This window comes from Ammospiza nelsoni, chromosome 1 (genome assembly GCF_027579445.1).
Source record: "Ammospiza nelsoni isolate bAmmNel1 chromosome 1, bAmmNel1.pri, whole genome shotgun sequence".
NCBI classification, from domain to species: Eukaryota; Metazoa; Chordata; class Aves; order Passeriformes; family Passerellidae; genus Ammospiza; species Ammospiza nelsoni.
In genome coordinates this window covers 79,064,335-79,092,009 of record NC_080633.1, presented here as the reverse complement: position 1 = coordinate 79,092,009, position 27,675 = coordinate 79,064,335, and the positions used below count along the sequence as shown (strand labels likewise).

Below are 27,675 nucleotides of genomic sequence, written 5' to 3'. Positions count from 1 at the left end.
GAATTTAAAGTCCCTGTAGAGGATTCCAAATATTGAAGATACACAAATACAAGCCATATGGATGTAATAAAAAACAAAACCAGAAGGCCAGAAAATATTCAGTTTTTAGTGTATTGACAATTATCTGCTATGGATAGGGAGGAAAGTTTGCCAGTGGTACCTCAAATCTTAAATAAGCTGTATTTAAAAGAGTTTGTCTTTATTGCTATTCTGAACAGTAGAAATATTCTCTTGTGTAAACAGACCCTCCCTGCTCATCTGAAGTAAGTTTCCCTTAGTTTGCCAGCAGTTCTTTCAGCATTATTTTCCATTCAGAAAACAGATAACCCCACAGCTACTCAGTTATGCAATGCTGTGAATGCTGATCAGCATGGTTCTGCCACTGGGAGCCTCAGGAATGCCCTCAGCCCGTCTGAGAACCCCCGAGTCACCTGTATTTTCACCATGGTTTGAGGTAACCCAGACAGAGCCATGCAAAGCTGCTCAAGACAGCACTAATTGCTGCCTGGCAAAACAGGGGCAACCCCCACACGGAAATGCCACCACATGTAAACACACAATTTAATTCATCAGCATGAATTATCATCACCCACTTTAACCCATCAGCTGACCCTCCTGTGCAGCCATTTGCAGAGCTGGAGAACAGTGTTCAGTATTTTGCACATTCAGGAGGTGGGATTTCACAGATACAGCCAACAGTTCACATAGAGATCTGAAGTTCTTCAACCAACAAAAGTGACAGCAAGATCAAGCCCTGGGAAACTGTTGATCAGAGGACTGTACTGTTATTTATTAACTGGCTTTAATCATGCCTCTTGTTCAACTTAGCAAACAAATTACTCCCCCAAATTTTAACTTGACAAATAAATTCAATGTAACAAATAAATTACACCTCCAAATTTTAACTTCTTATAAAAAGTACCTTCAGGAAAGCACAGACTCAAAAGCCCATTTTAACTATCCAGTATAACCTTTTCCATCAGTGCCTTTATTCATGAAACAAAACTCTGTGTGCTAGTAGTGACACCAGAGGGAGAAAACTTTTGTGTGAAAGATGTGAACGAACCCATCTCCCTCAATGTGTTTCATCTGGATTTTGCCATGGTGAGTAAGATCTCTGTATTTCAGTGAACACTCAGCATGAATGCTTTCAGTGAGGGCATCAATCATGGCTGGTGTTGCCAGCAGGGATTCCTGGATGTGCCCACTGTATGCCATCCAAGTGTCAGGGAACCAGCCTGGCAAAGCTGCCCTTTGCATGTCCATGCTGCCTCTTTTGGTGCAGGTGGCTGATGATGCCCGATGGGAAAGGCAGGGAATGGATACAGATGTACACACGGAAATCACAAGGAAAAGCTTTCACTTTTCACCTTATGTAACTCAAGGCTGATGTTTGCCACAAGAAGACACAGCTCTTTTTTTTTTTCTCTAACCCTAAAACAACTTTTAGTCCTTTTAGCCCTCCCAAACCTGCTGGCTCCAAAGGTGGCGTTTTTCTCAAGAGTTACAAACACAACAGTATTTTGGTGTGCTGAGGTGGGGAGGAAGATGCATGGATGGGAGTGGGGACACACCACAGCCAGGCAAAATGCTGGTGACATGACAGATGTCTCTCTCACTAGGCAGCCTCTCCCTCTGCAAGGGAGCAGCTCCTGCTTGGAGAGACAGATGGCTGACATATCACCTAACCCTTTTATGGCCACCTCTAGGCACTTAACAAGCCAAAAGTCAGCGCCACACCTGGCTTGAAAGCTCATGTTACTGTTAAAAAAAAAAAACAACAAAAACCCAAAACTGGAGTCACAGAGGAAGAAGAAACATTTTGGTAACATTTTCCCTACAACTACAGAAGTTCGAAACAGCTCTGCCCGGTCACCAGAAGGTGGAAATGTCACACAGATACCTAAATTCAAATGCAGTTTTTTTAAAAAAGCATAAAACATTGCAAGAGATGTTAGCATGCTATCAACACAGGACAACATGGAGACCATTGCAACTTCAATCAACCACTTTAAATGCCTACGCCATCACTTTACATTACTTGCTATTTTTAATTACTCACAGACACATGAGACATTAAATTGAAGGGTCAAATCTTCCTGACATATCATTGGAATTACATCTGCAACAAGTCTGGCTGCTTTGAGAAAACAGGGTTGGTGATAAGAGATGTGCTGGACTTATCTCTTATGCTTTTCAATATGAAATACTAAAAGATTCCCCCTCTCCCCCCATAGCAGAGATGATCTTAAGCACAACTTCTAGCAGGACTCCTCACAACTAAAGAAATCAATTGCATGTGCCTTTATTGAACTAGAATGCAAGAACTGCACATATGCCACTTCTAAACTGCAGACACATCTCAGACAGAGCGACAACCATTTCCACTTGGACACTGCTTGGTGCAGCAATGAGTTAAACCTCCAATAGTATCAAATCTCCATGCAAAGGGTTACCTGTGCAGCTGATGATCACCTTTCCCTCTTTCCTGGCGCTCCTTCAGACCTCCTGTGGTAAGCAAGCTAACTTTCCAATTGACACCAAATACAGGACAGGACCTAGCTCTGGGATCTGCTGAATTTCTACCGGGACTGCTGTTAAAGCTTGACTTGGCTCACAAATGAACACTTGGGAAGCAATTGTCTTCTCTAGGAAAACTTCAGATAGACAGCAGAACCATGACTGATTTTGAAACAGTACATCTTCCAGAGTAAAAATTTGAAGTCATTCTGAAAACTAAGACTCCTGCAAAGTAAAATCAAATTTACTAAAGAGAAGGCAACAGAAAAGAAAGTGAACAGACAACTTTCAAAATTGTCTCTGAGATGCAATCAACTAAATTTTCAATAGATATTTCACTTTTATCATGGAATGGCAGTGCTGAACTACTCCAGCTCACAAAATCACTAGAGCTAGCTAGAGTGACATCAGTCAAGTCATGTTAAGGCACTGAGCAATATCAATGTGAAATTAATAACTACAAGCCTGGTCTGTTCCACATGATAAGGGTGCTTTTTTATTGTGTTGCAGACACAACTTGTAATTCATTATTTCCTGGATCCAAAAGTCTCCACTGCATTTGCACCAGACAGCACCAAAGCCAAGATTTCAGCATGACCTGGAGTCTCAACTGGCGACACTTTGGTTCCTTAAGCTGCTAAATGCTTGCTCTGATCTATAGTGAGTCTCCCAAAGGGCAGAGCTTCTGCCTGAAATCACAATTAGAAGCATCCATTAGGACAGACATTTAACACCTATGCATAATTTTAATAATAAAATAGTTTTTCAGATTACAGTTTGACTGAACTTTAAGAAATAACTTTTCTTTTCCTTCCCCTTTCTTTGGACAGTACCTTTAGTGAAGACCCCAAGGTCTGAATAGCACAGAGAACACAATACTTTTTCACTCTGCATCATTTGCACAGAAATCAATCATCTGCTGAAACACAGGGCATACCTGACTTCACCCTGTGTAAATCCTTCTTCCTCCCTCAACTCCTGGCTGCCTCACCAGAGTACAAGCACAATAATGATGAATTACAGCACCCTCACAGGCTTTAGGCAGGCAGGAGGGAGTTAACAAAGAGATGGCAAGAGGGATAGGGTGAGAGGAGAGAAGGAAAAAATCCCACTCCCTTGTTTCGGGATCTCCCTGTAAGAACTTGAGCAGAACTATGTCAGCTTTGCTACCATGCCTTAAAATTGTTGATTTTCCTGGCTTGGAAAAGTCTTTTATGGAAGATACATGCAGAAAAAGAAAAGATGAAACACACATAAAAAAGTAATTTTTAAAATTTAAACACTAGTAACTTTTTTTCAATATCTTAATTTCTTTAAATCTCCTATTTAACTCCTAAAATGAAATCCTGGCAGTTTTACTCTGGAGAAAACCAGCAGAAATTAAGAAGAGGCCAGTCTTTCTCTGCTTTTTAGGGGGTTTGGATCTAGTTTTCATATACAAATGTGTATATTTTGTCAGAAACAGCAAGACTTACTAAGCAAGATGTTTCTGAAATGGCACCCAGGGTTTTCTGATTTCAGTCAAGAGCTCCATGAGTCAAAACAAATGTCAGGCTTTCCTCACAGACAAGTTTGAAAAACGTAACTAATTTAATTTCTAATCTTTATAATCTAGCTGAACTAATATGAAGAATTCTGGAGACTGCAGCTGCACAGCTGTGTGCATGTCATCCCCTAGCTCCAACAAACCCTTTCAGCCCCTGCTTTTCGAGCCATCATTTCTTCAGTCATTTGCACCTTCAGGTTTGGTGACAACAGTTTATTCGACAGATTTTCAACCTCAGAATTTATGTGCTTCCAGCACATAAAGCAAGGAGCACTAAAACCTGTGCATGAGGAGGATCAAGCCCCACTCACCTAAAAGCCTATTTCAAAGGAAGAAACCCTCTACATCTTTCTCTAGCATGTAGCCAGTGTGGAAAAACTGGAACAGGTTTGGGTTGAAACACACACGACTTTGATGCCTGCTTTGTTTTGGAAGGCATTCCCTTACTGTCCCAGAGTACTGGTGTCCAGATAAACACCATAAACATACAGGACAATAAAAACAAAGAACTTGCCACAGGTATTATTTATTTGGGATTTCTATTGTATGGCACTGGCAAGTCAAGGAATATTTCAATAAACCTGAAACAACAGTAAGTGTTTCACATGTCTCCTGGCCTTTTTTTGTACACCCACCCCAAAAATCCATGAACAGCCTTTAAAAATTATTAACACTGCTGGTGATAACTTGCTAGAAAAAGAACATGGGTATATTGCAACAATCTTTGTGCCTCAAAGAAGTTCCACTGCAAACTCCATGCCAGATTTCCCTGCAAGCTCAGTAATGACAGGCTGGCTCCTTTTACAGTCTCTGCAGGTCTGAACCTGAAAGCACTGCATTTACCAGCAGCAATCATTTACACTATTAGCTGATCACTCCAACTCCTACTGCTGCATCTGACCTGCATCACTCATCCTGCAGCCCTGAGTATTTCAGATAAGAGACAGACTGCAAAATTAGCCACTCTCATGGCACAGGTCAGAGTTTCCTGGGCTAAAAATAGTACTGCATAGAAGGAACACTGTAATTTTAGAGGTCTTCTACTCTACCAAAACAGTTGAAGCAGGAGCCTCAATAAATGAATGTGAAAATGCTTTTGTATTTATATTCAGCCTGTCACCCAGCTTACTTTACAAGCAAGGGCATCCCAAGGACATTTTTAAGACTGCAGCCCATTTAAGAGCTGTGAGGCAGTACATTGCTACACTCACTACTTGCACTAGTGTTTAAAAATCTCAACTTGTCAAGACACTATTGAATTAGATCCATCCCCAAAGATGCTGTGGTCATTTTTCAGATCCTGCTTGACTATATTCAGCAGGAAGAAGTGCTGGAAGTAGCTTCTTTGTTGGGGAAAAGATGCTCAAACGATTCTGACTGGCATGCTGAGATTTCAATGCTTTCATCAACAACAAATAAATAATAAAATCACAATTGCAGGGCTATTTAATATACTTTACCTTAGTTATTGTTCCTGTACTTTTGCATTTCAATCTTTTTGTTTAGTTTGTATGGACTAAAAGCTATCCCTGAGTAAATATACAACAGCCTCTTTGTGAACCTTCCTTTTTACAGGTATCCATAATTTCTTCTGAAGGAAGCCAGGATTTGCTCCCTCTCTCATATGGGCCCAGAGGAATGCTAGCTACTCAGAATGACTGATTTCTTACACACTGGTTACAACTTTATGGAATAGAAATGGATCATTAAAGGCACAGGCTTAAATGCTGGAGATACCAAAGTTTTCTAAGGGCATATTTAGAGCTCTGTAAGTGATTGCCTAAACTTTCAGCTGAAGTGAACCCTTGTTGTTTGAATACATTATTCAGGGCCTCCATTGAAATTCACAGCAAGTCCCATGGGCTGTTTGTCCCAGAACTGCAGGCCCATCCATGTGAGACAGGCAATTAAAAGCATTAGGGAAACAGGGATTTAAGGTTTGAAGCCTTGCTGGCAGGGTCTCAGCACACTGACAGAAGGTGTGACTCGCAGCACAGACCCCAGCTGGAACTTTTCATGGAGCCTCCTTTCCACCTGTGTGTAATCTGCTGCCATTTCATCCGAGGTCGTCCTTAGCAAAGCCTCCAGTCCCTGCAGACTAAACCCCAATCTGGCCCCATTCTCCCCACATTGTGAGCAAGCAGCAGGCTTCTGAAGAAAATCAATCAGGCTGCCTGAGCCACAGACCTACCATGAAGAAACATGCTGTGAGGGACTAATTGCAGGGACAGCTATCCTTCCTTACCAACCCCACGTCAGGACAGCCAACACCAGCATCTCCATTGTTCTTTATGGCTTAAGATTTGTGCACACACCACTCCACATCTGCTGAGGCTGCACACAGACCAGCTGCAGGGAGAAACCCTGACCCTCCATGTCATCTAATAACTTACAGAGACTGAGACCTCACCCCTCTTTTTCTTTTTTTTTTTTTGCTTTGCTTTTTGTTTTAATTTTTCCATTGAAATGTCACTCCCCCATGACAGACTTTCTATCAATAGCTTACAAGATTTTTCTTTTTGTTATTTGACAATTTACTGGCAGGCTGGGCATATAAACGCATTACTAAATGCTTAAAAACATGTTTTACCATGGTCCCTCTAACATGATTTCTTACAGATAGTGGTGCTTGGTATAAATAATTTATTCCCAAAAGATACAAAGTTTCATCAGGAAATAGGAAACTAAGATGGAAATACTTGAGAGAACACGTTTAAGATGAATTTTCTCTTGCACAGCCAAAGACTGACACAGCTGTAAAATCTCGTAGCAATCTGTGTAAGAACCTAGTCCTGTGTGTTTCTAGTACCTGGTGCACTGTTACTACAAGTAATCTCATCCTTGAAAGCCTCCAAGGAGCCAGTTCTCACTGATATGCTAACACAGGATCACTTCAGCAGTACATCCTCAAATGGTGTTGCAGATAACTTTGATCCACTTTATCACAATTTTCTTTGCTCTCCCAGGTGACACAAAACTGAGCAACCTCTTTTCAGACTACAGCTGCACACAAGGGAAGAAAGGACAGAGGGTTTTTGCCTCCCCTTCTTTACTGCAGGTTAAGTGAAAAGGACAAGGTAGAAGAATCTCACTTCCAGCTCATGGTGGGGGGCACTAACATTGCATTCCACAGAGGGACAAGGGACATCAACTTGTAGAGCACAAGGGGAGTAGAAGAGGATTCTGAATCCAAATCTGACTTTATTCCCAGTTTCAGACTTGGGCACCCACCTGCTGCTTCTCTAGGTCTCATCACACACTATCTCTTTAGGATCCCATCCCCAAATGCCATTTACATCTTGATATTCTTCTATTTTGAGGCATTGCTTTAAAGAGAATACTTAAAATTCCCTGCTATCTCAGAAGTCAGTTCAGTGATTTGTAAGCAAACCTGTGCTGCTCAGCTGTGTGACACAACAATCATGAATCATACCTCTGCAAACTACAAGATTTAGAATAATAAAAGTGTCAGTTGGCTTTAGTTGATTTAAATGCAGAGTTTTCCTGCTTGTTGTAAGGCCCCAAGGGCCTGCAACTTCATAGCTAAAAAAACTAAATAAAAATAATAATAAAAAATAATAAAAATAAAAAAATAAAAATAATAAAATAAAATTCAAGAAACATTAAAAAGTCAGCACTTGATCATGCCCCCTTTTCAATACTGAGGCCACCAGCAGTTTTTCCAATGCATTTGGCAGTTCATTCTCTCCATATAAGACGCCTACAAGGCACAAGGCTGACGTAATGCTCAGACTTGCTGCTCCGTGCCTTATCAAGCAAGGAAATGTTTCAGAGCCATTCCTCTGCCAAAAAAAAGTGTGTTAAAAAAGGTTTTATAAAATTTTCTCCTGAGTAGCCCTTTCTCCTCTCCTTCCTGTACCGAGCCCGTTGTTCGAAAGCCATAATGGGAAATCAGCCAGGCTTAAATCACAGCCAATATCTGATACGTGCAAATGAGGAACGCCGTGAAATATTCCGCCGAGCAGCTTTGCGTTGCTAGGACACCCGAGGTCGGGCAGCACTGAAAGGGCAGATTATTCCCAGCCCAGCACAGGGCTCCATTCACAGCTGCCTCTGGGCTCTGCTAGCCAGCCCTCCCGGAGCATCCCTGCCTCCCAACTCCCTGCTCTGGCCCTCCCTTGCCACAGTGCCCAGCACACAAACCCCTCTGCACCATAATGTCCCAGTGGGCTGCACATGGCTCCGGCTCATTTGGGTCATTTCCAAAGGCTCGCTTCAACCTGAGGGAGCCCAGGGTACCGGGGGGCTGCTCCAGAGCTGGGATCCAGCAGACTTGCAGTGTGTGGTCTGGAGATCTCCTTTAAGTATCAGCATTTAAGACCATTTTTAAGTCTAGAGAGGGGAAATTCCAGTTTACAGAGGTGATGGATTTCCTTGTGATCAGCACAGATGTCTACCTGGCTGACAGCAAGAATTGTGTGATGGTCCACATGAATGGCCCAGCTCAATCCCATGTAACTGGTGTGTTAATTACTACTGTATCTTATATCTCAGTATATCTCTCAGTCTAATTTTGGCATTTTTCTTCTAATTTGATCCTCTGAGCTGCTGTTCTTGTATTCCTATACAATTTTACATTATATACTCAGGACTTGCTTTGCAGATCTGCAACCGATTAGACAAGGCACAAGACTAGTGAAATATTTGTACACACACATATGTGTGTTTGCAGGGCAGGGGAAGAAAAAGAAGGCAGTTGTTCATTCTTGTGTACATTAATTTCACAGAAAAAGGCAATAAGTATGCTCTCCTTGGACAGCTTAGTTATAACACAACAGTCCTATCCCATCCTCCCACTGAGAGATGGAGAGTCTCCTCCTTCAGTTATTTGGTGCTTCTGAGAACTACCTCAAAATAAAAATAGATATTTCTGAAAATTCTGCAATTCCCAGTGTAAGTCACACAAAAAGCCCCTTGACTGACTTCTTCATATTTTATATGAACATGAGATGGCAGAGCTGTGTGGATCACAGCCCTCTGTGCTGCCACAGAGGCCACACACAGGTTAACAACATCACCTTGGGCCAGAACAGCAGGAAGCTCCTGTGTCTTTTGCATTGATACTAATTGCATTCAGTAGAGAAAAAAAAACCCCACCACTGTCACATCACTGCAACAGGTTATGCATTGATAAGCACTAACATGACTTTTTTGTTCCAATTCCTATGCAACTGTGAGGTAAGAGTTAACTATAGAGTACATTCACTTTGCTTTATTAGCATGGTGTAGGGTTATACAAAATGAATGGCAATAAACCTCCCTAATATCAATATGGTCATCAAAGTAACTATAAACTGATTTATCTACACATACGTATCTAAGGAGCCAGAGAAAGAATCAATGATAATAAATGGTAACAATACATCAGGATCTAACTAATTTAACATTCAACTGCCTTCTGAGTGACTTAATTGTGGTGCTACTGCTCATCTCCTCCAAGCCTGCAGAATTCACAGCCATGGATGCTGGTCAACAGCCCTTTGTTTCAGTAAGGTTTAGCTCCATCCTCACTTAGTTACGGGAATCACACGTTTGGTTGACTCTATCCATTTTTAAGATGATTTTGCGGAGAAAACTCCTGCTCTTACTTATGGCCTTACAATTTGTTATGTCATACTCAAATAAGATATTGCCTATTCTTGTCCTAGAAGTAGATTTTTTTCTATCCCTCTTCCATATTTTCTGATCATGGTGAAAAGAGACACTTGAGACTCCATGAGTGTTTAAGAGCATTTTCACTGCTGCCTTACCAACATTGTTTTTCTGAGACCTGGCCAGCTGCATGGAACACACACAACTGGAAGCAATGGATGTAACAAGTCTCATCTTCTCTGTGATTTTTGACTTTAGGCTGGGCATGCACTGCAAGGGAGCTGCACAAATGTCTCTCCCCTTCACAGCTGTGTGACAAGAGGTATTGTGGCCCTGTTACATGCTGGCCAAAGCAGCATCAAACCAATAATAACTTAAGCAAAGCATTTACATGTGTGCTTAGAGCTCATCGAGGCCAAGGAGATGTGCATGTCCTGTAAGAACCAGGCTGATTAGAGATGTGCTGTGTTGTGCATGCCAGGGGTCACAGGGAAATGCAATTTTAGATGGCTGAACAGCCATTTCTTCCCTGAGAAATTCCTAGGCTGGCTTAAGTACATAACCCAACATAACCCTTAATGTTTGACTCAGAAGGGAACACTTGAGATAAAATCAGTTTTCCTAAAAGCAATTTTGTTTGACATGTGAATTGTGTGCCTACATTAAAAACTTCCTTGATGCTAATTTAAGTGCTGCACCACTTGTAATAAAAATCATCATTTATCCATTTGAAATACTACTTTTAATTGATGAGGCAGGTCACTGTTTCTGTTTGGCTAACTATGAAGTATGCAAAAATGGTGTGCTTGGCAAGCTGCAGATGGACATACTCATCTTCATCATGCTGAATCCGGGCAGCCATTCCCTTGAGAAAGCCAGTATCACAGATGATCTGGCATTTACCTGGCTTTCTGAAAGTGGATTTCTTCTCTCAACCCATCCACATTATCTGCTTCACTAAAAAATGTTTGGAGACCCCTCCGAAGCACCTACTCACCACTTACTTAGGAGTTTCCTAGAGTGAGTTTCAAAAATGCCATGATTGATTACATCATGTGAACAGTGGAAACAGAACATAGCACTATGAGTTTGGTGACAAACTTGCCTTCCCTACACTAGATATTTGATAATACTCATGGGTGTATGCCACAATCCAAGGTGGCTGCCAAAACAAAAAACCTGCCAGTGTCCCAAATGATTTACATGGTGCAATGGGCTTCTTGGCAACCAGCAATTTCACAGACTTCCTGAACTGTGTGCACTTGCCTGGTGCTTGAGACCAAGCAACAAAACAAATACTGCCCACAAAGCCTGAGGAACTGTGCTGCTATCACCTCCCCAGCAAAGCTCCTGTAAGCAGCACCAGCTGCCCAGCTCCCTGTTGCTTGAACAGGGAATACACATGAGGAATGTGGAGAGAGACCAATGAGAGCAACCTCAAACCTCATAATGTGTCAGCCAAAAATTTCCTGTAGGTTAGACTGACCAAAAACTTCCTGTAGGTTAGACTGACCACCCTACCAGCTCTGATGATGTCCTCAAACACAGACTTTACATCTACTACATTCCACTTCATACAACTGAAACCACAACCTGACTGCTATGGACAGTGACAGGAACAGACCTGCCTTGCTACTGAGGTTTATAAACTGCCTAAACCCATCAGAAACAGTAAATTCTTAGTGTAAGACAACAAAGATAAAACACTTTGATGTTCTTTGAGTAAACAGTTTGTGTTTATTTTTTCATCTGATGAGGTGGCACCAGCTGTTCCGAAGTGTACTTAGCCCTTACAAATGGATCATAGTGAGGTCCCCCCGCAAATTCTTTGCTGCATCCTGTTCCGAATAAATTAAGAAAACTCACATATATGTATGTATGTAAACAGATAGATACAGTCAAAGAGAAAAAGGTTTAGTCACTGATCCAAGTTCTACTCTTAAACAACATTAACTTCTGCTCTTCACACAGATTTTGTGTTCTGAGGGTAGCTTTCACAAAGATCTGTGAACAGCTGAGACAGCACTCTTACCTTCAGTAATCTGTTTTTTATGTTATAACCACTGTTGTTAAGCTTTCATTTATGCTACAGGTTGTAAATACATTTTTTTGGAAAAAGCCAACAAATGAGAAACAAAATAAATCTTATCTTTTCTGAAACAAAGAAGATTTAGCAGAAGAAATACTGAATACATATCATCAATGTGCATACAACAAAACCAGCTACATTTTGACCTACCACCTCTGCTACCACTTGGGGTTTAAAAGGACATATTTTAACATCAGTGAGAGAAGAACAACTACAAGTTATGGCAACACTGTTTCCTGGTCCCATAGGCACTTTATCAGATCATGTACCCTCCATCTATATTTGCAAGGCAAATCTAGGGCTGCACTTCTTGAGACCAGAATAAAACTCCCATAGACTTCAATGATGCAGGATCAAACCCATTCCCTTCATAACAGGTTCTCTCAAGCAATTTTATCCTAATTTTCTACCCTGTGGCTGAATTCTAATGTTTGCAGAGACAAGCACTTTAAGTGGGAAAGCAAGGCACGAAGTGCAGATCCCAGAAGCAAAGGCAACCAGTGGTGAACAGCACTATTTTAGCTGCTGCGTTAGAGGGCTGTTTCACTGGGGGCAGAAGGGAGAGTTGACGCAGCACAGAAGATCAATATATACCAACTGCTATGCTGTCCTTTCCATTACTACTGCAGTGGTTTTTTTCTCCCCAGGCATATTCCATTTCCTGTATTTCTATGGCAAAAAAAATTACTGTTTCAAGTGTGCCTCATCAAAGCCTTGCCAGTAAAATTACAAAATTAATTGAGACTTCTGGGTTCTGAAGATACCTTGCTTGACTTCCCCCCCACCACTGCCAAATACATTTGTCCCCAGTATTACTTTCTTATAATGCAATCAATGCAAAAATACATGCCTTATGCCTTAATAAATGGCAGGAACACTGTAATCCTTAACTTCACATAGGTGGTTTTACTGAACATACACTATGGACTGATCAACAGAAAAGATCTTTCTCCAGAAAGCAGCCCATCATCACAACAGAGGACTTCCCCCATCTGCACTCACAGCTCTAATTCTGTCGACTTTTTCCCAGCTCTGCAAACAATCATCCCTTTAACTTTCAAACAAAGTGTGATTTATTAAAGCAGACTGCTTGGCCGCAAAGCTCTCCCGGAGTTCGAAAATATGATTAGACCAGTAAATTCAGTTCTTTTCTCATAAACTTGATTCTGCATGCATTTACCCTCTTTAAAAGAAAATACAAGCTCAGAAACGTTTCCAGTACAGCTTGCTCAGGCAAACTCCAGGTACTTTCTATACTTCTTCTACAAGTCCACTGCAGCTTCAAGTATGCAAGATTAAAATAAATTAAAAAGCCTGCATGAATTAAACCCCTTACCTTTTAAGACGTTTTCCCCCTTCAGCGTTCGTCCATTGTGAAAAACTGAACCTTTAGCAGGTTTTTTTTACAGCTATGCACACACACACAGAGACACACACAGAACAGAGCTTTCTTCAGCTCTGGTATTTCAAGTCTTTCATGTGATATCTTTGGCTGTACTTGCTTAATTCATTCCTGCTGCTACTCAAAGGAAGTCAAGCCTAGCGAGGGCTGGCTCTACAGCAATCACTGAAGATATTCCTGACTAACAGGACACGAGGGCTAATCTCGCCTTATAGGCAGCAAGAATGTAAATATATTTCACAGCCAACAAATTCCTAAACCTTAAGAGATAAAATGCACAATATGCCCTATGACACAGCTTAGCAAGGAAGAGGCTTCTGAACTTTAAAGTTTTCGCTAAAGAACAATGCTCTGTACCCCAGCGATGCTTTTGGAGCTCTAGAGATGTCTATTTATCATGGACTGTGCATGTTCCCTCAGAGTAGTTACCATGAGAACACAGCAAACAGGATTTGAATATAAATTGCCATTTAGAGATGGGGGGACTTTTTTTTTTTGTAGTAGTTAAAGAAGAAAACTTCCAGAGCTTGATGAAGTATACAGTTTTTCAACGCACACATTTGCATGACAATGTTTGCAATTCAAATGCTTGGTAGAGCGCACAAGAAGGAAGAAAAGCCAAGTTCTTTGCTGGTATTTATAAAAAGCAAATACTTCAGACTTGAGATCAGTAGCTGCAGTTCCACAATTACCTATCCATGCCATATAGCCACATATGAAGGAATTCATAAGCTACAAAAAATATCCATCAGGTGGTACAACATGCCAGAATTATTGTAGTGCCTGAAGTCAGCTGTAGGCAGTAAGATCCTCTGCTGCTGGCAGATCAATTGCTGAAGCAGTCAAAATCTTTCTCACTTCTAGATATTACACTGAACTACAAAGCAAACGTTGCACATTAAAAATATCCCATCCCTGGGCATTTGATTTTTCCACAGAATTTTTCTGATACTTTGCCATCTGGGCTACCCCCATCCAAGTCCCTCCTGAAGCAGTAATTGCTCCCCATGTGTCCTTCCATCCTGCTTACAGACTGCCACATGCAGTTACTATCCAAGATCCAGAAATTGCTCCTACCACTTGTGGACAGTCCTACCAAATTGTACATGCTGCAAAACAAGTAAAACTCTTGTCTGCCCGCTCTGCCTGGAGCTGGGTACAACCTTTACAGCACAGTGTCTGCTCCCTCGCCTGCAGCATCCCATCTCAGCTCTCTGTCCCTAGCCTTAAACAGATCAATTTTAAACCCCTTAACCACGGTCACTGAAAGACAAATCCTAATACACTTAGCAAAGGAATGCCTCGTCAGCCCTGCTCAGCAAACAACAAACCTTGATGAAGAAGAAGAACATGCCTTGCCTGGGTGACTGCCCGGAGAGTGGAATGACCTACTTCAGCCCAGCAAACGGGGATACTCAGGGATGGGGACAAAGGGACAACCCAGTGGCTCTCAGGCAGCATTAATAAGAGGCTGCACCAAAGCAGTGATAGGAGTGATCTTTAGAGAGGACACTGAAGAGAGGCATGGCTTACACATAGCACAAAACACCTTGCTCTTTCAGACAGGGAGTCAGACTCACACGTTACATTACTGCCAGCACTCAGCGAGCAGGAGCGATTGCTCTCCTCACACCCACTCTCCTTACCACTTTTACCTAAGGAATGAGTCCTCCAGCGCCTGACCTAATTACTCAAGTGATGTGTCACAAAATGATGCAGCTGGGACATACTCCACAAGCCTTGATTTGAAGCTATGTAATTCTGCAAAACCCAAGGCGACAAGATCCAGGTAGCTGAATTAAGTGGCGTTGGCCAGGCACGACACCACACCTTCTGACTGCGCCTTCCTGGTTATGAATAATAAAGGTTTGTGAGCTAGTTAAAGGGTAAGGAGGATGAATAGTTAGCAATTGTTGACCTGTGAGATCAGGCCAACATGTTGTGTTTTTGGGAAACAGTTGCTCTTCTCCCAAATGATGAGCCTGAGCAGCAGCTCCCTGAGTCTGACCCAAGCTGCCCAAGCAAGAGCAATCTGTGCTCAAAGCCTGTGGCTCTGCTGCCTCCAGAAACAATGACAGCAGTAATTGGCAGCCAGAAAGCTTTCTTAAACCAAGTATTTATTGAGAACAACTGAGATTAAAGACAGATTTTTAAAAGAGGCAATAAGGATCTCTAATATATGAGGTGCTTATACAGCTGTAAATGAATACTGCTAGACCTTAACTTTCTACAGACAGCCCACACACACCCAGCAGCTCCACCTGGGCTACATTATCTATTTCCTTTACTTTCAAAGTATGACAGAGTAACTATTAATGTGACCAGGCTATCTATTACCTTTTCCTTATGGACAGCAAGTCAAATTGACCCCGTGATCTGCTAGCTCCCAGTACCAGACACCACGGCAGCTATGCTGCAGCAGAGCTACCTCAGGGCTGAGCAACTGACTAAGCCATAGAGACACCTCCATTTAGGGCCTAACACTTCTCAGCTTTTAACTGCTGGGCTCAGCATCTTTAAAAACCCACAAAGGCATCTGCTCCCCTGTAAGGAGACCCAGAGTCTGCTGATTGTTACTGTATAAAGCAAATGCTCGGTATACAACTCCATGGGCATAGAAGTTTGGAACTAGAACACCTAATTAAGGATAATTTTTTAAAATAAAGACTTCTGAAAGTAAAGAAGTTATCCAGATGCTTAGCAATCGTCTGTTTCAGGTACAGTAGAATACCCTTGAAGTTCAGACTTTCTCTGCCTGAATCTTTCAAGTTATGTGTCAGTATCCTTCCCAATGCAGTACCATTAGACTTGCACTCTTATCCATATTTCTACAAAAAAAAAAAAATCTCCCTAGAAGGCAAACTCAGTGATTCATATAGCCATGTCTCAATATGACAATACTGCAATTCCAGCTTGACAACCAGCTCACCTACTGCGTTCCCTGCACTTGTACCTGCTCCACACCCTGCACACAATCACCCTTGCAGATGGGGTCAAGCTCTGCTATCACTGTTCCTCTGCACTGCATTCCTGAGCTGTACTTCTACCTGGTGTTTAGGCTGGTATCATGCTGAACTTACATTTGTAATGATTCAGAGCTATTTTAAGAACACGGCTTTAATTCAGGCGCCAAGCAAAATAGGTTTGTATCTTATTTCATATTAGAGGACAAACTGCTTGCTATTCCAGGGTGTCTCATGGTCATTAATGACCTATGCCTCAAAGCACACTGCAGGTGCCAATAGCCATACCTTGATCCCTTCAAATGGCTCTGCCCCCAGAAGCAATGTTAACAATCTTATTGCCCTGATACTAATTTTCCCAGAATGAATATGGAGCATGATAGGACTCTAAGAATTTATTACAGACTTTTTTTCTACCAGTCTTCCTTTGAACTGCTAAGGTATTACCAGTTTCATTTTTCCTGTTGCTCCCTGTAGCCCCTACCCTGCAGTAGCTTTACAATACAGGTTTAATTTTGCCCCACTTATTTACCTAACCTAATTAAATTTTAAGATTAAACAAAAGTTAATGTAAAAACCTGCAGAGAAACAGAATTGTCCCTTTAGAGATCACAAGGTCTGAGAGAAGGCAGCTTTTATCTTGACAGTGACAAGACCATCACTTCAACAGAGGAATGAGACAGACAATAAATGAGCAGACAGACATGAACAGGGACCCTGCAATCCTGTTGCCTCATGGCACACATCAACACAAGTTTCCTATAAAAACAATTTAAAAAGCGAATTTTTTGTCTACATTAAATACTTCATGTGAACTATAACTAAGACAGGATTCTGTCTATCAGGACCATACTGGTCTTAGATCTGCAACCAAAGAAAAGTTTGCATGTACCTATTTATGTGCAGGAAAGAACGGCCACATCTGAACCTGTTGAAGTCTCAAGAACAGGGGATTATAAAAACAAGCTATAATAACTGAGGTTTTGAGAGACCAGCACAGCTGAAGCCCTGCAGATGCTGGAAGTGGGGTCACTTGCTATGATTATACCAGTATCGTGCCACTGGAGATTATGCCAATGTAACTTCAAGAAATAGCCTAAATGGAAACCTGAGAGAGCACTTGAGCCAAGCTGCACAAGGCTGGCTGCTTCTGGGTGACAGGAAAACTTCTGCTCCTGAAAGAGCTTGAATAGGAAGTTTGGATCTGAAATTTACTCTGATCTGTCTCCTGAATAGCATCAAGGCTTAGCAACTTTATTAATAGCAGCAAGCTGGAAGAACATTCAGCTGATGATTTTAGCAATGGCTGCAGCTTCTTTTAAAAATACAGTCTTTTTCTTTGTTGTTGGTTTGGTTTTGTTGTTGGGGTTTTTTTGTGGTGGTGTTTTTTTTTTTTTTAATTTAAGGTACATGACGAAAAGGAGACAGAGATCAGAAAAGGCAAGGTTGCAGGGAGGAATCATTATCAAATAAAACAGGAGACAGAAAAAGAAACATGAACCCAAGAAAGAGAGAAAGATGTGCTAAAGTTCAAAGGGGTGAAATGATACATAGTTCTGCCAGCTGCATGAAGATAAGGGGAGCTGAGGAGAAAGACACTTCATTAGCAGAAAACACTCATTAAGCATACCAAGTGGAAAAGTTTCCATGTTATAGATAGTTCAGAACAGATTGGAAATTGTGAAAACAGATACCCTGATTGTTCTGGGGTCTCCCAAAGATTAATGGGTCCTCTGTCCTTCTGTCTGAGGCCTGCCTGCCGAAATGTCGTGTGACAAAAGGTCACGTACTCCATGCGCTCCCTTTAGGAAATTGCACTAATGAGTGTAGAATCTGCTTTCATATGTAAATGTTCAGTGGTTTACTGCTTAAGCTGAATTGTTTTTGCTTGCCACTGCAACATATTTAAAAACTGAACTTTAGAAAAATTAAAACAATTAAATAATTACTGTAAATTATCACATCTGCTACCAACATGAATACACTTCAGTATCTAGAACAACAGAGGAAGTAGCTTGCTATACATTCTGCTTTTCAAAGGCTTGAATTTGACTTCTATTTGCTTAACTTCATTCACTTGCAGAATTCAAACACACTTCTTGAGTTCCCCCAGCTCCTCCCCTCCAGTTACAAAGGATGTTCACCAATAGGTGTACCCTCTATTTGTATCCAATCCAGAGAGGAACAAGTAGATGGAGAGGTTTTGCCCCCAATAACACAATTTCAGCTCGATCCTTGACAAATCTCTCTGGTACAGCACTCCTTTAATGCTGTGTATTTCAAAAAAGCAGTAAAACATCCCTTCCTTCCACATACTTAGGTATTTGGCAAGCACTGCTTAAGTACCTTCCGAGTGACATTTATCATTCCATATCACCATGACTGCAGATGGAAAACACAGAGGAAAATGCTCAGTGGAGACCTTTTACTTTCTTTTGATCCAAGTTTACTTCATTTCAGTAGCTCATTCGAGTATTTTATGCAGTTTTTTTTTCTAACCAGCCCTGCACAGTGAGTCAGGTGATCCCTGGTAGTCCATGCACAGCTCCTGTGTCTCTGAGCCATGCTGGGTCACAGCAAACTGAGTCGTCACCTTATTTTCCTTTGTCTAGCTGGAAAGAAGTGACATGTTGTATGAGAGGATAAACTGCAAACTCCTCAATGGGATGTGCACCTACAAATCCAGCAAAGGCACACACACAGCAGCCAAATGCTGATTTTGTGCCTGCTCCAGTACCTGCAGTGCTGCAGAAGGAGATACACCACCAATGTCACAAGGTCAGCACTAAAAATTACTGTGTCTGTTCAACGGGGAGTGGGGCACAGAGAGCAGCGTACAGCAGGCAAAACTTCCAACAGTGAATCCCAAAGGTGCATTTTGGTAACACTTCTCTGAATGAAGAATGCCATTGACAAGCATTATATATGGCTTTCCTTACCCTTTTCAGTCAAGTCTTCTACTGAATCAGCTACAAAAGATAAGCTCTGTGACACCTGACTCTTGTTCTTCAAACAGTATTTCTTATTTAGTAAAGCCATTATTTCAAGTGAAATTTGCAATCAAATAAAGGCAAATGGAAAACAAGTACAACCATTTTTGCATAAGATTTCAGCGAGATTTAACATGTACATTGAAATGGATTGTCTAGAGGAATTTCCCAAACTGTTCCTGCATGCACTCCTGCAGTTAGAGGTGGTCCTCAGAGACTGTCTCAAGCTTCTTCTCCTTGCACAGCTGCTAATTCTGTGAGAACTGTGTTTTAGTGGTATTAAAATATATGCACAGATACAGTAACATGCCAAAATTGTAAGGGATGAAGCATTTTAATGGGAAATGACTGGAAGAACAAGGAACATAGGAGTGGGAACTCGGTGTTTTCCTTGCTATGGAAATGCAATAAATGCCTGGTTCTTGAATCAGTCACAGCAAATCCTTGTACCTTTGCTACTGTGCAGATGAGCCTTATTAGTCAGGTATGAAAAGATGGATAAGGAAAACCTAAAAATTTTTTACCAAAATCCTTCTATTTAAGGGTCTTGGGGCTTCCAGACAGAAACAGGAGCAGGGAAGCAGGGAAGCTTTTCAAAACTGCCTTCCTTCTGTGATCAGGGACTTTGCTAAACATGCAAGCTCACGAATCCCAGCTACTTGCCAGGGCTCGGTCATCCATGTGGGTTCAGCTGCCTTGGGTGACTTCACACCTCAGAGCACCAAACACCTCAAGACACAGAAAGTTGTTTTTATTTGCTTCCAGGCTGCTTCCTCTTGCTAAGGTGCCCAAAGTCTGCATGTTATTTGGCACATCACAAAAGCAGAACAGTCAGCAAAGGAAAACATGTGAAGTCAAGGATGTCCACTGTCCAGGTGGCACTAAAATCTATGAAATCCACACATTTGTTTTGATGGCACCCTGATTAACTAGGCAGCCCAGAAAAATAGAACATCTAAATATGGATTTATAGTAAAGTCACCAATCTCTGAGTTGCCATGTGAAAACCATAAATCAGATTTACTAGCACCTCTGGCTGTTGTATTTTTGACAAAAGCAGACCATATAATAAACAACAATCTATTATGCCCAAAACAGATGTGAAAAACCCCAGGATACTAGAATCAGGCTAGCAATATTAATTTCAGTGTCTACTGTACCATTACCACTTCATTTCTAGAGAGCCTTCCACCATATTTAGGCAAATCTTGACACAGCCTTTCATTATTTGTAACTTAAAAGACAAACTGATATTGTAAGCCTTAGTCTCCAAGCCTGTTTTAAAAACAAAAATCTGAAACAGAACAAAACATCCAGCATGTACAATTCTAGGTATTTTCATAAATTGAAAGACCAAGAGTCTGACAAGAGAGTAATTCACACCAGTTTTTCTATACACATCTGAATCACTGCCTATAGTGTCTTAAAACTTTGTGATTTTGATATTTTCTCCCTAAAAAGGCTCTCACACAGTTGTCACACAAGAAATGTAGCCTTCTACCTTCTGTTTATAACGTTCCTTAGAGCCAGCCATTTATCAGAGTTGTGGGCAATGACTTTTAAAGAGGTCCATAATCCACATGCAAAAAAAAAGAAATCAAAAGCCCTTCCCAGTGCCTTCCCCTTGAAAGCCTTCTACAAAATCAGTGAAGAATGCTACCCTCTGCTTCACACAGTGGTAAATAACCAGACAGGCAGCAAAAGATTAGGCCTGAGATGTACAGAAAAGATGGACACCATTTAAAATCTTACCTTCTGCACGTTGGGTTTGATGCACCGAACAAAGAAAGGGTTTGAAGAACTCAGCGTTGCCATTAAAGAATGAAGTGATTCCTGAAACACAGGTAGAGAGAAGACAGTAGCTCACAAGCTGGATTTTTGTACAAGCAACATAACCCCAGACAAGAGCTCCTGCAGCTCAGCACTGCAGACAGCATCTAACTGCAACACCTAGTGGTGCACACCAGAAGTTACTGCACCCTGGGAGCTCCTGCTTCCAAAGGGATGGGATCAATTCCTGTGCGTTCCCTTCTTCCACTGGCTCTTCTGATCAAAACTGCCATCACTGTTTAACAATGAACAAGACTCACAGATTGATAGGAAGAAAACTGTTCTTAAGGAAATACAAAATTGTTGTTTCAGGGATCTTTCAAATGACTGCTTACGACTTAGGATCCACATTCCCAAACACCTAAATTTGAGCAAGTCAAAACGAAGCATAAGGGGTCTATGGCAAAATCCACCAACTCAGATTTCTTCTTTTCACTTCAACCACCCCAAACCCACTCATTTTCCATCTTCCCTGAAGACAACAGGTTTTTTCCTAGCTTTAGAACTCTGAATGATCCAATGCACATTAGACTATCAGTCTAACCTCAGCCTGGAGATAAAAATCACAAAATCCCTCAGTCCTTTTATGATTATTACTTTAATTACACATCCGCCCTTTCCCGCCTGAGCCATCATTCCGTATCTTATTCCAACTTGCCTCATTCTGTATCATTAAGTCTGATGAACCTTTTTAAACTGAAGTCTTGCATTTACTTTGCAGAGATACAAATGATTGTACAGGAGAGGAGTTCAGGCTCAAGAGCCCACAAAGTTAGCAGTGGTGAAGTTACATCCCTCAAAGGTGGCACTTTGTGTCAGGCAGCAGAGAGAATACACAGAAGGCTGCCAAGGAGGCAGAAAGTGCACATTTTAAAGGAGCAACACTGTGTGTCCTGCCATATGTCTTGGAGCAAAACTGTCAATGTCAGTCTGTTATAACAAATTCTTGCTTTAATCTGCAGACCAAGCACTTACTTGGTGATTGAACATGCAGTAAAAAAGGCAGCAGGCAGAGTTATGGCTGTGCACACACTGGTGCAGGGCAAAGTGAGGAAACAGCAAAATTACTGGGAACATAAATGGCAGTTCTTAGTTTGCTTGTTTTGCCAGCCTATGGACCAGGGAGTTGAGCAGCAAATATTAAACAGAACATACAAAGACAAAAATCTTTGTGTAAAGACAAATATTTACAGCTCTGAAAAGTATAGCTCTATTCTTATTAAACCTGTGTGAACATTACACATCTGTGCACAATTCTCTCATCCCAGGCTCCCACTTGGAGCCTGGATTGGAAAAGTTGGTCAGTCTAAACAAAAATGATTTAAACTATTTTCACTTTCACCTGGGTACAACTAGCCAGATTCTGCACAGTGCTGCAAGCCTCTAAGTCACTGTCAGGTGATGAGCTAATCTGGAGCTTGGCCTGGTAATCAACAGGCTGAAACAGATGGTATCCAAACTCTGCTCCTCTGTGTGCACCCCCAGGCCTGCATTAGGCAGGTCATCAAATGAAAAGAAGAGTCAACCATTTATCATGAGAATAAAACTGTGAAGGCAAAGTTCTTATCTTCAGTTGAAATAAAATGGACTAATCCCTGTAAGGCTTTAAAACATGTACAAAACACCCAACCTAATTCTCTGGGGAAGGCATGATGTGAAGGTCAACATCTTATAAAGCAGCCCAGCTGGTTAATGGTCAGTTACTGCAGCATTAGATAAGAGGCAATAAGGTTTTGATTTCATGTTTTATCACCCTTATGTTTTCCAGGGCCTCTGACAGAGAACAGAAGGACTACTACACTTTGTTCTACCTTGCCAAATGAGCAAAAAACATGGTCTGTTTTTGTAAGGTTAACATTTTAAAGGTCTACTTTGAACATCTAGAAATAACCAAGTGGAAACAGTACCTTAAGTTACCCCAGAAAACCAGCAAATAACACCATCTCATGACAAGAAATGGATACTTCTGAGATGAGTTATGGTAGCACAAGCAAGCTGTCCCGAAAATACATCAGTGTTTTTTAATAAAAGACATTGTGTGTGCCCCAGTATACACTCCTTGCTGTTCTGCCCAACACTTAGCAATCGTCTGTTAGGATAAAATCTGCCCTTAAGGGGTTTGAGTCTGCTCTTCTTTAAAAAAAGTGAATGAACTCTGCAAATGCATATTAATTCAAACAAAATGAAAGGCAACTAATCCAGACTTGTACTCATGCAATTTAGGAGATGTTCCATGCCAATCTTTCCCTTTTAAATAATTTGCAGATAGACTTTATGCTAGATTTCAATTTGGTGCCATTTTTGATGAGAGGCTATAAAGCCTCATAAAAAGGTGTTTAACAAAAATGCCTTCCAAACTTTAAGTTAAAGCAAGGCAACACCTTAATGAGGTATTTATTCAGCACTTATTTTTCTCAGCATTCAGGCACTGCTGTAAGGCTTTGAGGGATTTTGTGGCTGGATTTAGATTATAAAGACAAATCAGAACAAGAGAGACCAACTTCACAGACGAGCTTTAAAATAAGAACAAATAGGCAAGTGGGGAATGCAACAGGATTTTGTGGGGATTGTGTGACAGAAAGGTTAGTGCCTACTTGAAGCAAGCAGGACAGTCAATCAGTTAATCAGCAAGGACAGTGTCATAGCAGAGACAGCAATGTTTTCAGTCTCAAGTTTTGCCTTTCTCAATCTGCACCTGCTCCTTACTGACCAGGGTCTGTCTGTCACTGATTAGCTACAGAGCAGAGCTGACACATTAACTGACCTTGAACTGGAGACTGACAGTAGGCTTTCGGTGCTTGCTTCCACATTTAAGAGTGTCCTGATTGTTGCGACTTGAAACGTGTTCAAACAGATCATAGATGAAATCAAGACTGAAATGGAAAAGAAAAATAGTATTTCTAAAGTGTATCTTAGCAGACTGTGAGGTTCACCACTGTAGAACGCAAAGAAAGCACTGTCTTTTAGCAAGAAGCTCCACCATCAAAAACATGCTTCTTGATTATTTTCTCACTTATTTATTTGCTTATTTTCTCCACAATCTTTAATAAACAATAGATTTTGCCTTTGTAGAATTTATCCAGGAGAGAAAAAACAAAACAAAAACAAAACAAGGAGGATCTTTCTTCTCAATTCCAAACGCATCATTAGGGAAATTAAGTGTGAAGTCCTGGAGGCTCTACTGCATTTCACTCAACCAAGACTGCAGCTGACTGCAACCAGAATTGTACCTGAACAAAGACTAAAAAACAAGACTTCCAGCTTGGTTAGGGACATAACACAAAACAGGCACCCATGCAAGTCTCACTTTCAGATAACAGCTGTGCATGCTGTTTTCTACCCTATCAGTTGGGTACGCTCCTCTTAGCATTTCTACAGAAACACAGATATTTTAATTGAAGCTCCATACAGATGTTGGTGTAAAAGCAAAACCAGGCCCGGCTCATTTAACTAATTTAATATTTTTTTGCCTAGATACTTCAGTTGACAGATGTTGTATCAGAAATGTCACAAATCCAGAAAAAATAACAGAGGAATTGCTTATTAACAGTTTCCCTGGCACAGAAGGGTTTAAGGGATTTACAAACAAACAACTTGCACAGCAAGGCAGGATGACTGGATGGGATAGGGGAGGGCACCAGATGAGACAGCAACATCCAGGCTCAGCTCCCTCTTCTTCTGCCATTCCTCTGTGTGTCCTGGAGTCTCAACCAAACACCTACAAAAAGGATGTGATACACCACCACAGCTCACAGGGTACCACCATAAGGACTCTAAGACCTTACACAGCACAATGACATGAGACATGCAGGTACCAAAGGCATCCAAGCTCAGACTTTCAGTCAGATAAATCTTAATAAAAGTTGTCTCCTCAAAGCAATTGCTATATGGCAGTTTGCACGCTGGCAGTCTCCGACAGCAAGTGTTCAACCAATTAGGGAATGCCAGAAACACAAACATGAAGTAAAAACCCACACATGCACGCTGCCTATGAGGCACTCTGAAACAGTTAAAAACCATGACCCCATTCCAGCATCCTTACTCATTACAGAGCAGCAAGTTAGTTCTCTGGGAAGCTCCTGGACTGAACAGCAACAATAGTACAGTGTAGGTAAACCCAACTTTGTGAGAATCGATTACAGTCAGACCTGCTTACAGGCAACTCTGATATGCTCATTTCTGTGATATGATATGCTCATCTCTGTGTCATTCTGTGCTCCTTTCAGGTCTGTCAAGGTTCTGCTGCTATGCAACATGTAACATATTCAAACCCCAGCAGAATTATGTGTTCAGTCCTGGCAGAATTAGTTGATACAACACCCCTTAGCATCATGACCTTAACAAAAATCGCAGAAACTTACCTGCTTTCACGTAACAAGTTCAGGAGATCATCTCTAAAAGTATCCCTGTTCTTCTCCAAGATCCCCCTGACATCATACTGGACCTAGAAGGAAACAGAGCTGGTTCAAACAACAAGTCAAACAGTCAGGCACCTCTCACAAGAGTGGTGCTGTAAAAAGTGCTGAGGGAACAGAGCGCTTTAGTTAATTCTGAGCAGCCTTGGGGGAAAATTAAGCTAATGAAAGTTCTGCTTGGAATAATTTCAGCAAATAAAGAAATTACCTCCCCAGCGTAGTGCTTCACTCCAAAGTTGTGAACGGCAACCCTTGGTTTTACATAAAAAGGATTGTTCTAATTGGAGGGGGAAAAAAAAAGAGAAAAATTTGGAGGGGGTTGTCACATAATCCTCTCAACCCATACCTAAACAGACCATTGTCTTCCAGTAAACTCTCTGGAAGATTAGTGCTCCAAAAGCAAACAAGCAACTCATGATAATAGGATTTGTTAGTCTGGGCTGCTTCAAATGCAGTAATAACAGATTTATAGCACATAAAAAGGCATTATACTAAACCTGAACCCCATCTGGCAGAACCATCTATAGAAGGCCCTTTGAAACAGAAGGCTCTGTCTTAAACTGGCAGTTATGAAGATTGGTGGATATGCTTGCATCCCAGAAATTGTGAAAAATAATTCCAGTATCACAAATAAAGGTAACATTAATCTGAACAGAGGAAACAGCAAAATTTCAGTAAATGACATCAAGGTAAATGCTTTATTACATCAAGGGAAACTGAAGATCTAAATAACCTGAGCTACTGCAGGTTGACAGAGTTCTCATTTAGAGTAGAATTTGACTTATTCACCACAATGGAAGCCTTTAAGTGAACAGCAACAAGGATAAGTTCTTCCAGTAACCAACTCAGACTTGTCAACAAAGTACATGCATTGCCAGGGAAGTAGGATCACATCCAAAAAAGCCTCTAGAACAATGCACCCATATGTTTGAACCCTGAATTTCTACCAAAGCAAAGAGATCCTACATCATTTGCACAGCAAATATCAGCAAAATATCACATACAGCATGCTGGGCATTCAACTTCTCCAATAAGGTGGAGTCAGTAGCTTGAGGAAAATGGCTCTCCTCATTGATGAGTGCTAACAGTCCCAGTTTCTAGAACACAAAGAAGAGGCAGAAGATGAATTAGTGCATGGAGCAACACAGCTGTTGTCCCCTGTTTGGAAAAATCACAGTCCTTGAAGTTGCTGTGTGCAGAGAGGCACAAAACCACTCATACACAACTAAAACCCCACTATTGAAGGTGACTGTAATCCTGTTTATCTGGCAATGTTCCTTTTGAAATACAGAGCATATGATGTGTGGACAAAATAAAGAAAAACGAGCTACTGGAAGAATCAGTTCTCCTGACATAGGCAGTTTTTAGATGCATACAGTGACATGGCCTCAGAATCTATCCCCAGCCTCCAAGACCTCCAATGATCAGGAGTCTGAGGAGTTTGTGTAAAACAGCCTTTTCAAAAAAGTTTCTTTCATATAATTATGCACCCAGTTGTTGAACCACTGCAAACTTTTAGCACCCACAGTGTCCAGAGGCAGAGCAAAAGATACACAGTTTAACTTCACCCTGGGTGAAGCACAACCTCCCTTTGCTTTACATATGCCTCTGTGTGATTTCCTTTGATGTTCCCCACTTCTCATGTAGAAGAGGTGGTAAACAAAGCAAGCTACCCCACAGTTAATTAATGTGTCCAGCAAGCTCCAGGTTGATAACAGCCTCTCAGGAAAACACAGTTGTCCAGGTGCACATTTTAATAAGCCACTTCCCAAGGGCGCAGAGCAGCTCCTGAAAAGCCATCCTGCCCTGACTGCAGTCACGTCCTGCCCGCTGGATCCCCTGCCCGCTGCCACTCGCGTCTGTGCCCGTCTGAACTCCGCAGTCACACACCCTGCCACGGAGATAACACACACAGCCCGCCTTGCACTGATGGCAGGAGACAGCATGGATCAAGTGGTTCTTTTTATTCATCTCCAAATGTTGCTTTTTTATATAATCACACATGGAGAAAAGTTGCTGCACGGAAAAGGGCTCACAATAGAATCCTTAACACAGCCATAGATGAAAATGACCTGATTAAAAGTTTGCTACTTAAACATGCAAGATCCACCATTTTCTTCACTTGTTCTTTGCGTTGAAAAATGTTTTAAAGACATATTATCTCAGAACAAACAACTAAAAGTAGGTAACATTATCAAATTCTTTCTTACCTTTTCAATAAGATCCAAGCACTCTCCATTGTCTGTCCAGTCAATATCTTCCCAAATTAGTCCTTCCCTAAAGAAAATAAAGTGGGCCTTTTTATTG

At 41.3% G+C, this 27,675-nt stretch overlaps 1 protein-coding gene across 1 annotated transcript in view; it reads right to left on the bottom strand.

The window, feature by feature from the left end:
- The window catches only part of MYO10 (myosin X), a 163,662-nt gene that overhangs the window by 30,683 nt on the left and 105,304 nt on the right, over positions 1-27,675 (bottom strand). The window contains exons 14-19 of the mRNA XM_059468754.1: positions 27,579-27,645; positions 26,373-26,465; positions 25,577-25,645; positions 25,315-25,397; positions 23,718-23,826; positions 20,876-20,956 (exon numbers count right to left, since the gene is read on the bottom strand). Of these exons, the coding sequence (XP_059324737.1) occupies positions 20,876-20,956; positions 23,718-23,826; positions 25,315-25,397; positions 25,577-25,645; positions 26,373-26,465; positions 27,579-27,645 (502 nt within the window). The remainder of the gene's footprint in view (positions 1-20,875; positions 20,957-23,717; positions 23,827-25,314; positions 25,398-25,576; positions 25,646-26,372; positions 26,466-27,578; positions 27,646-27,675) is intronic.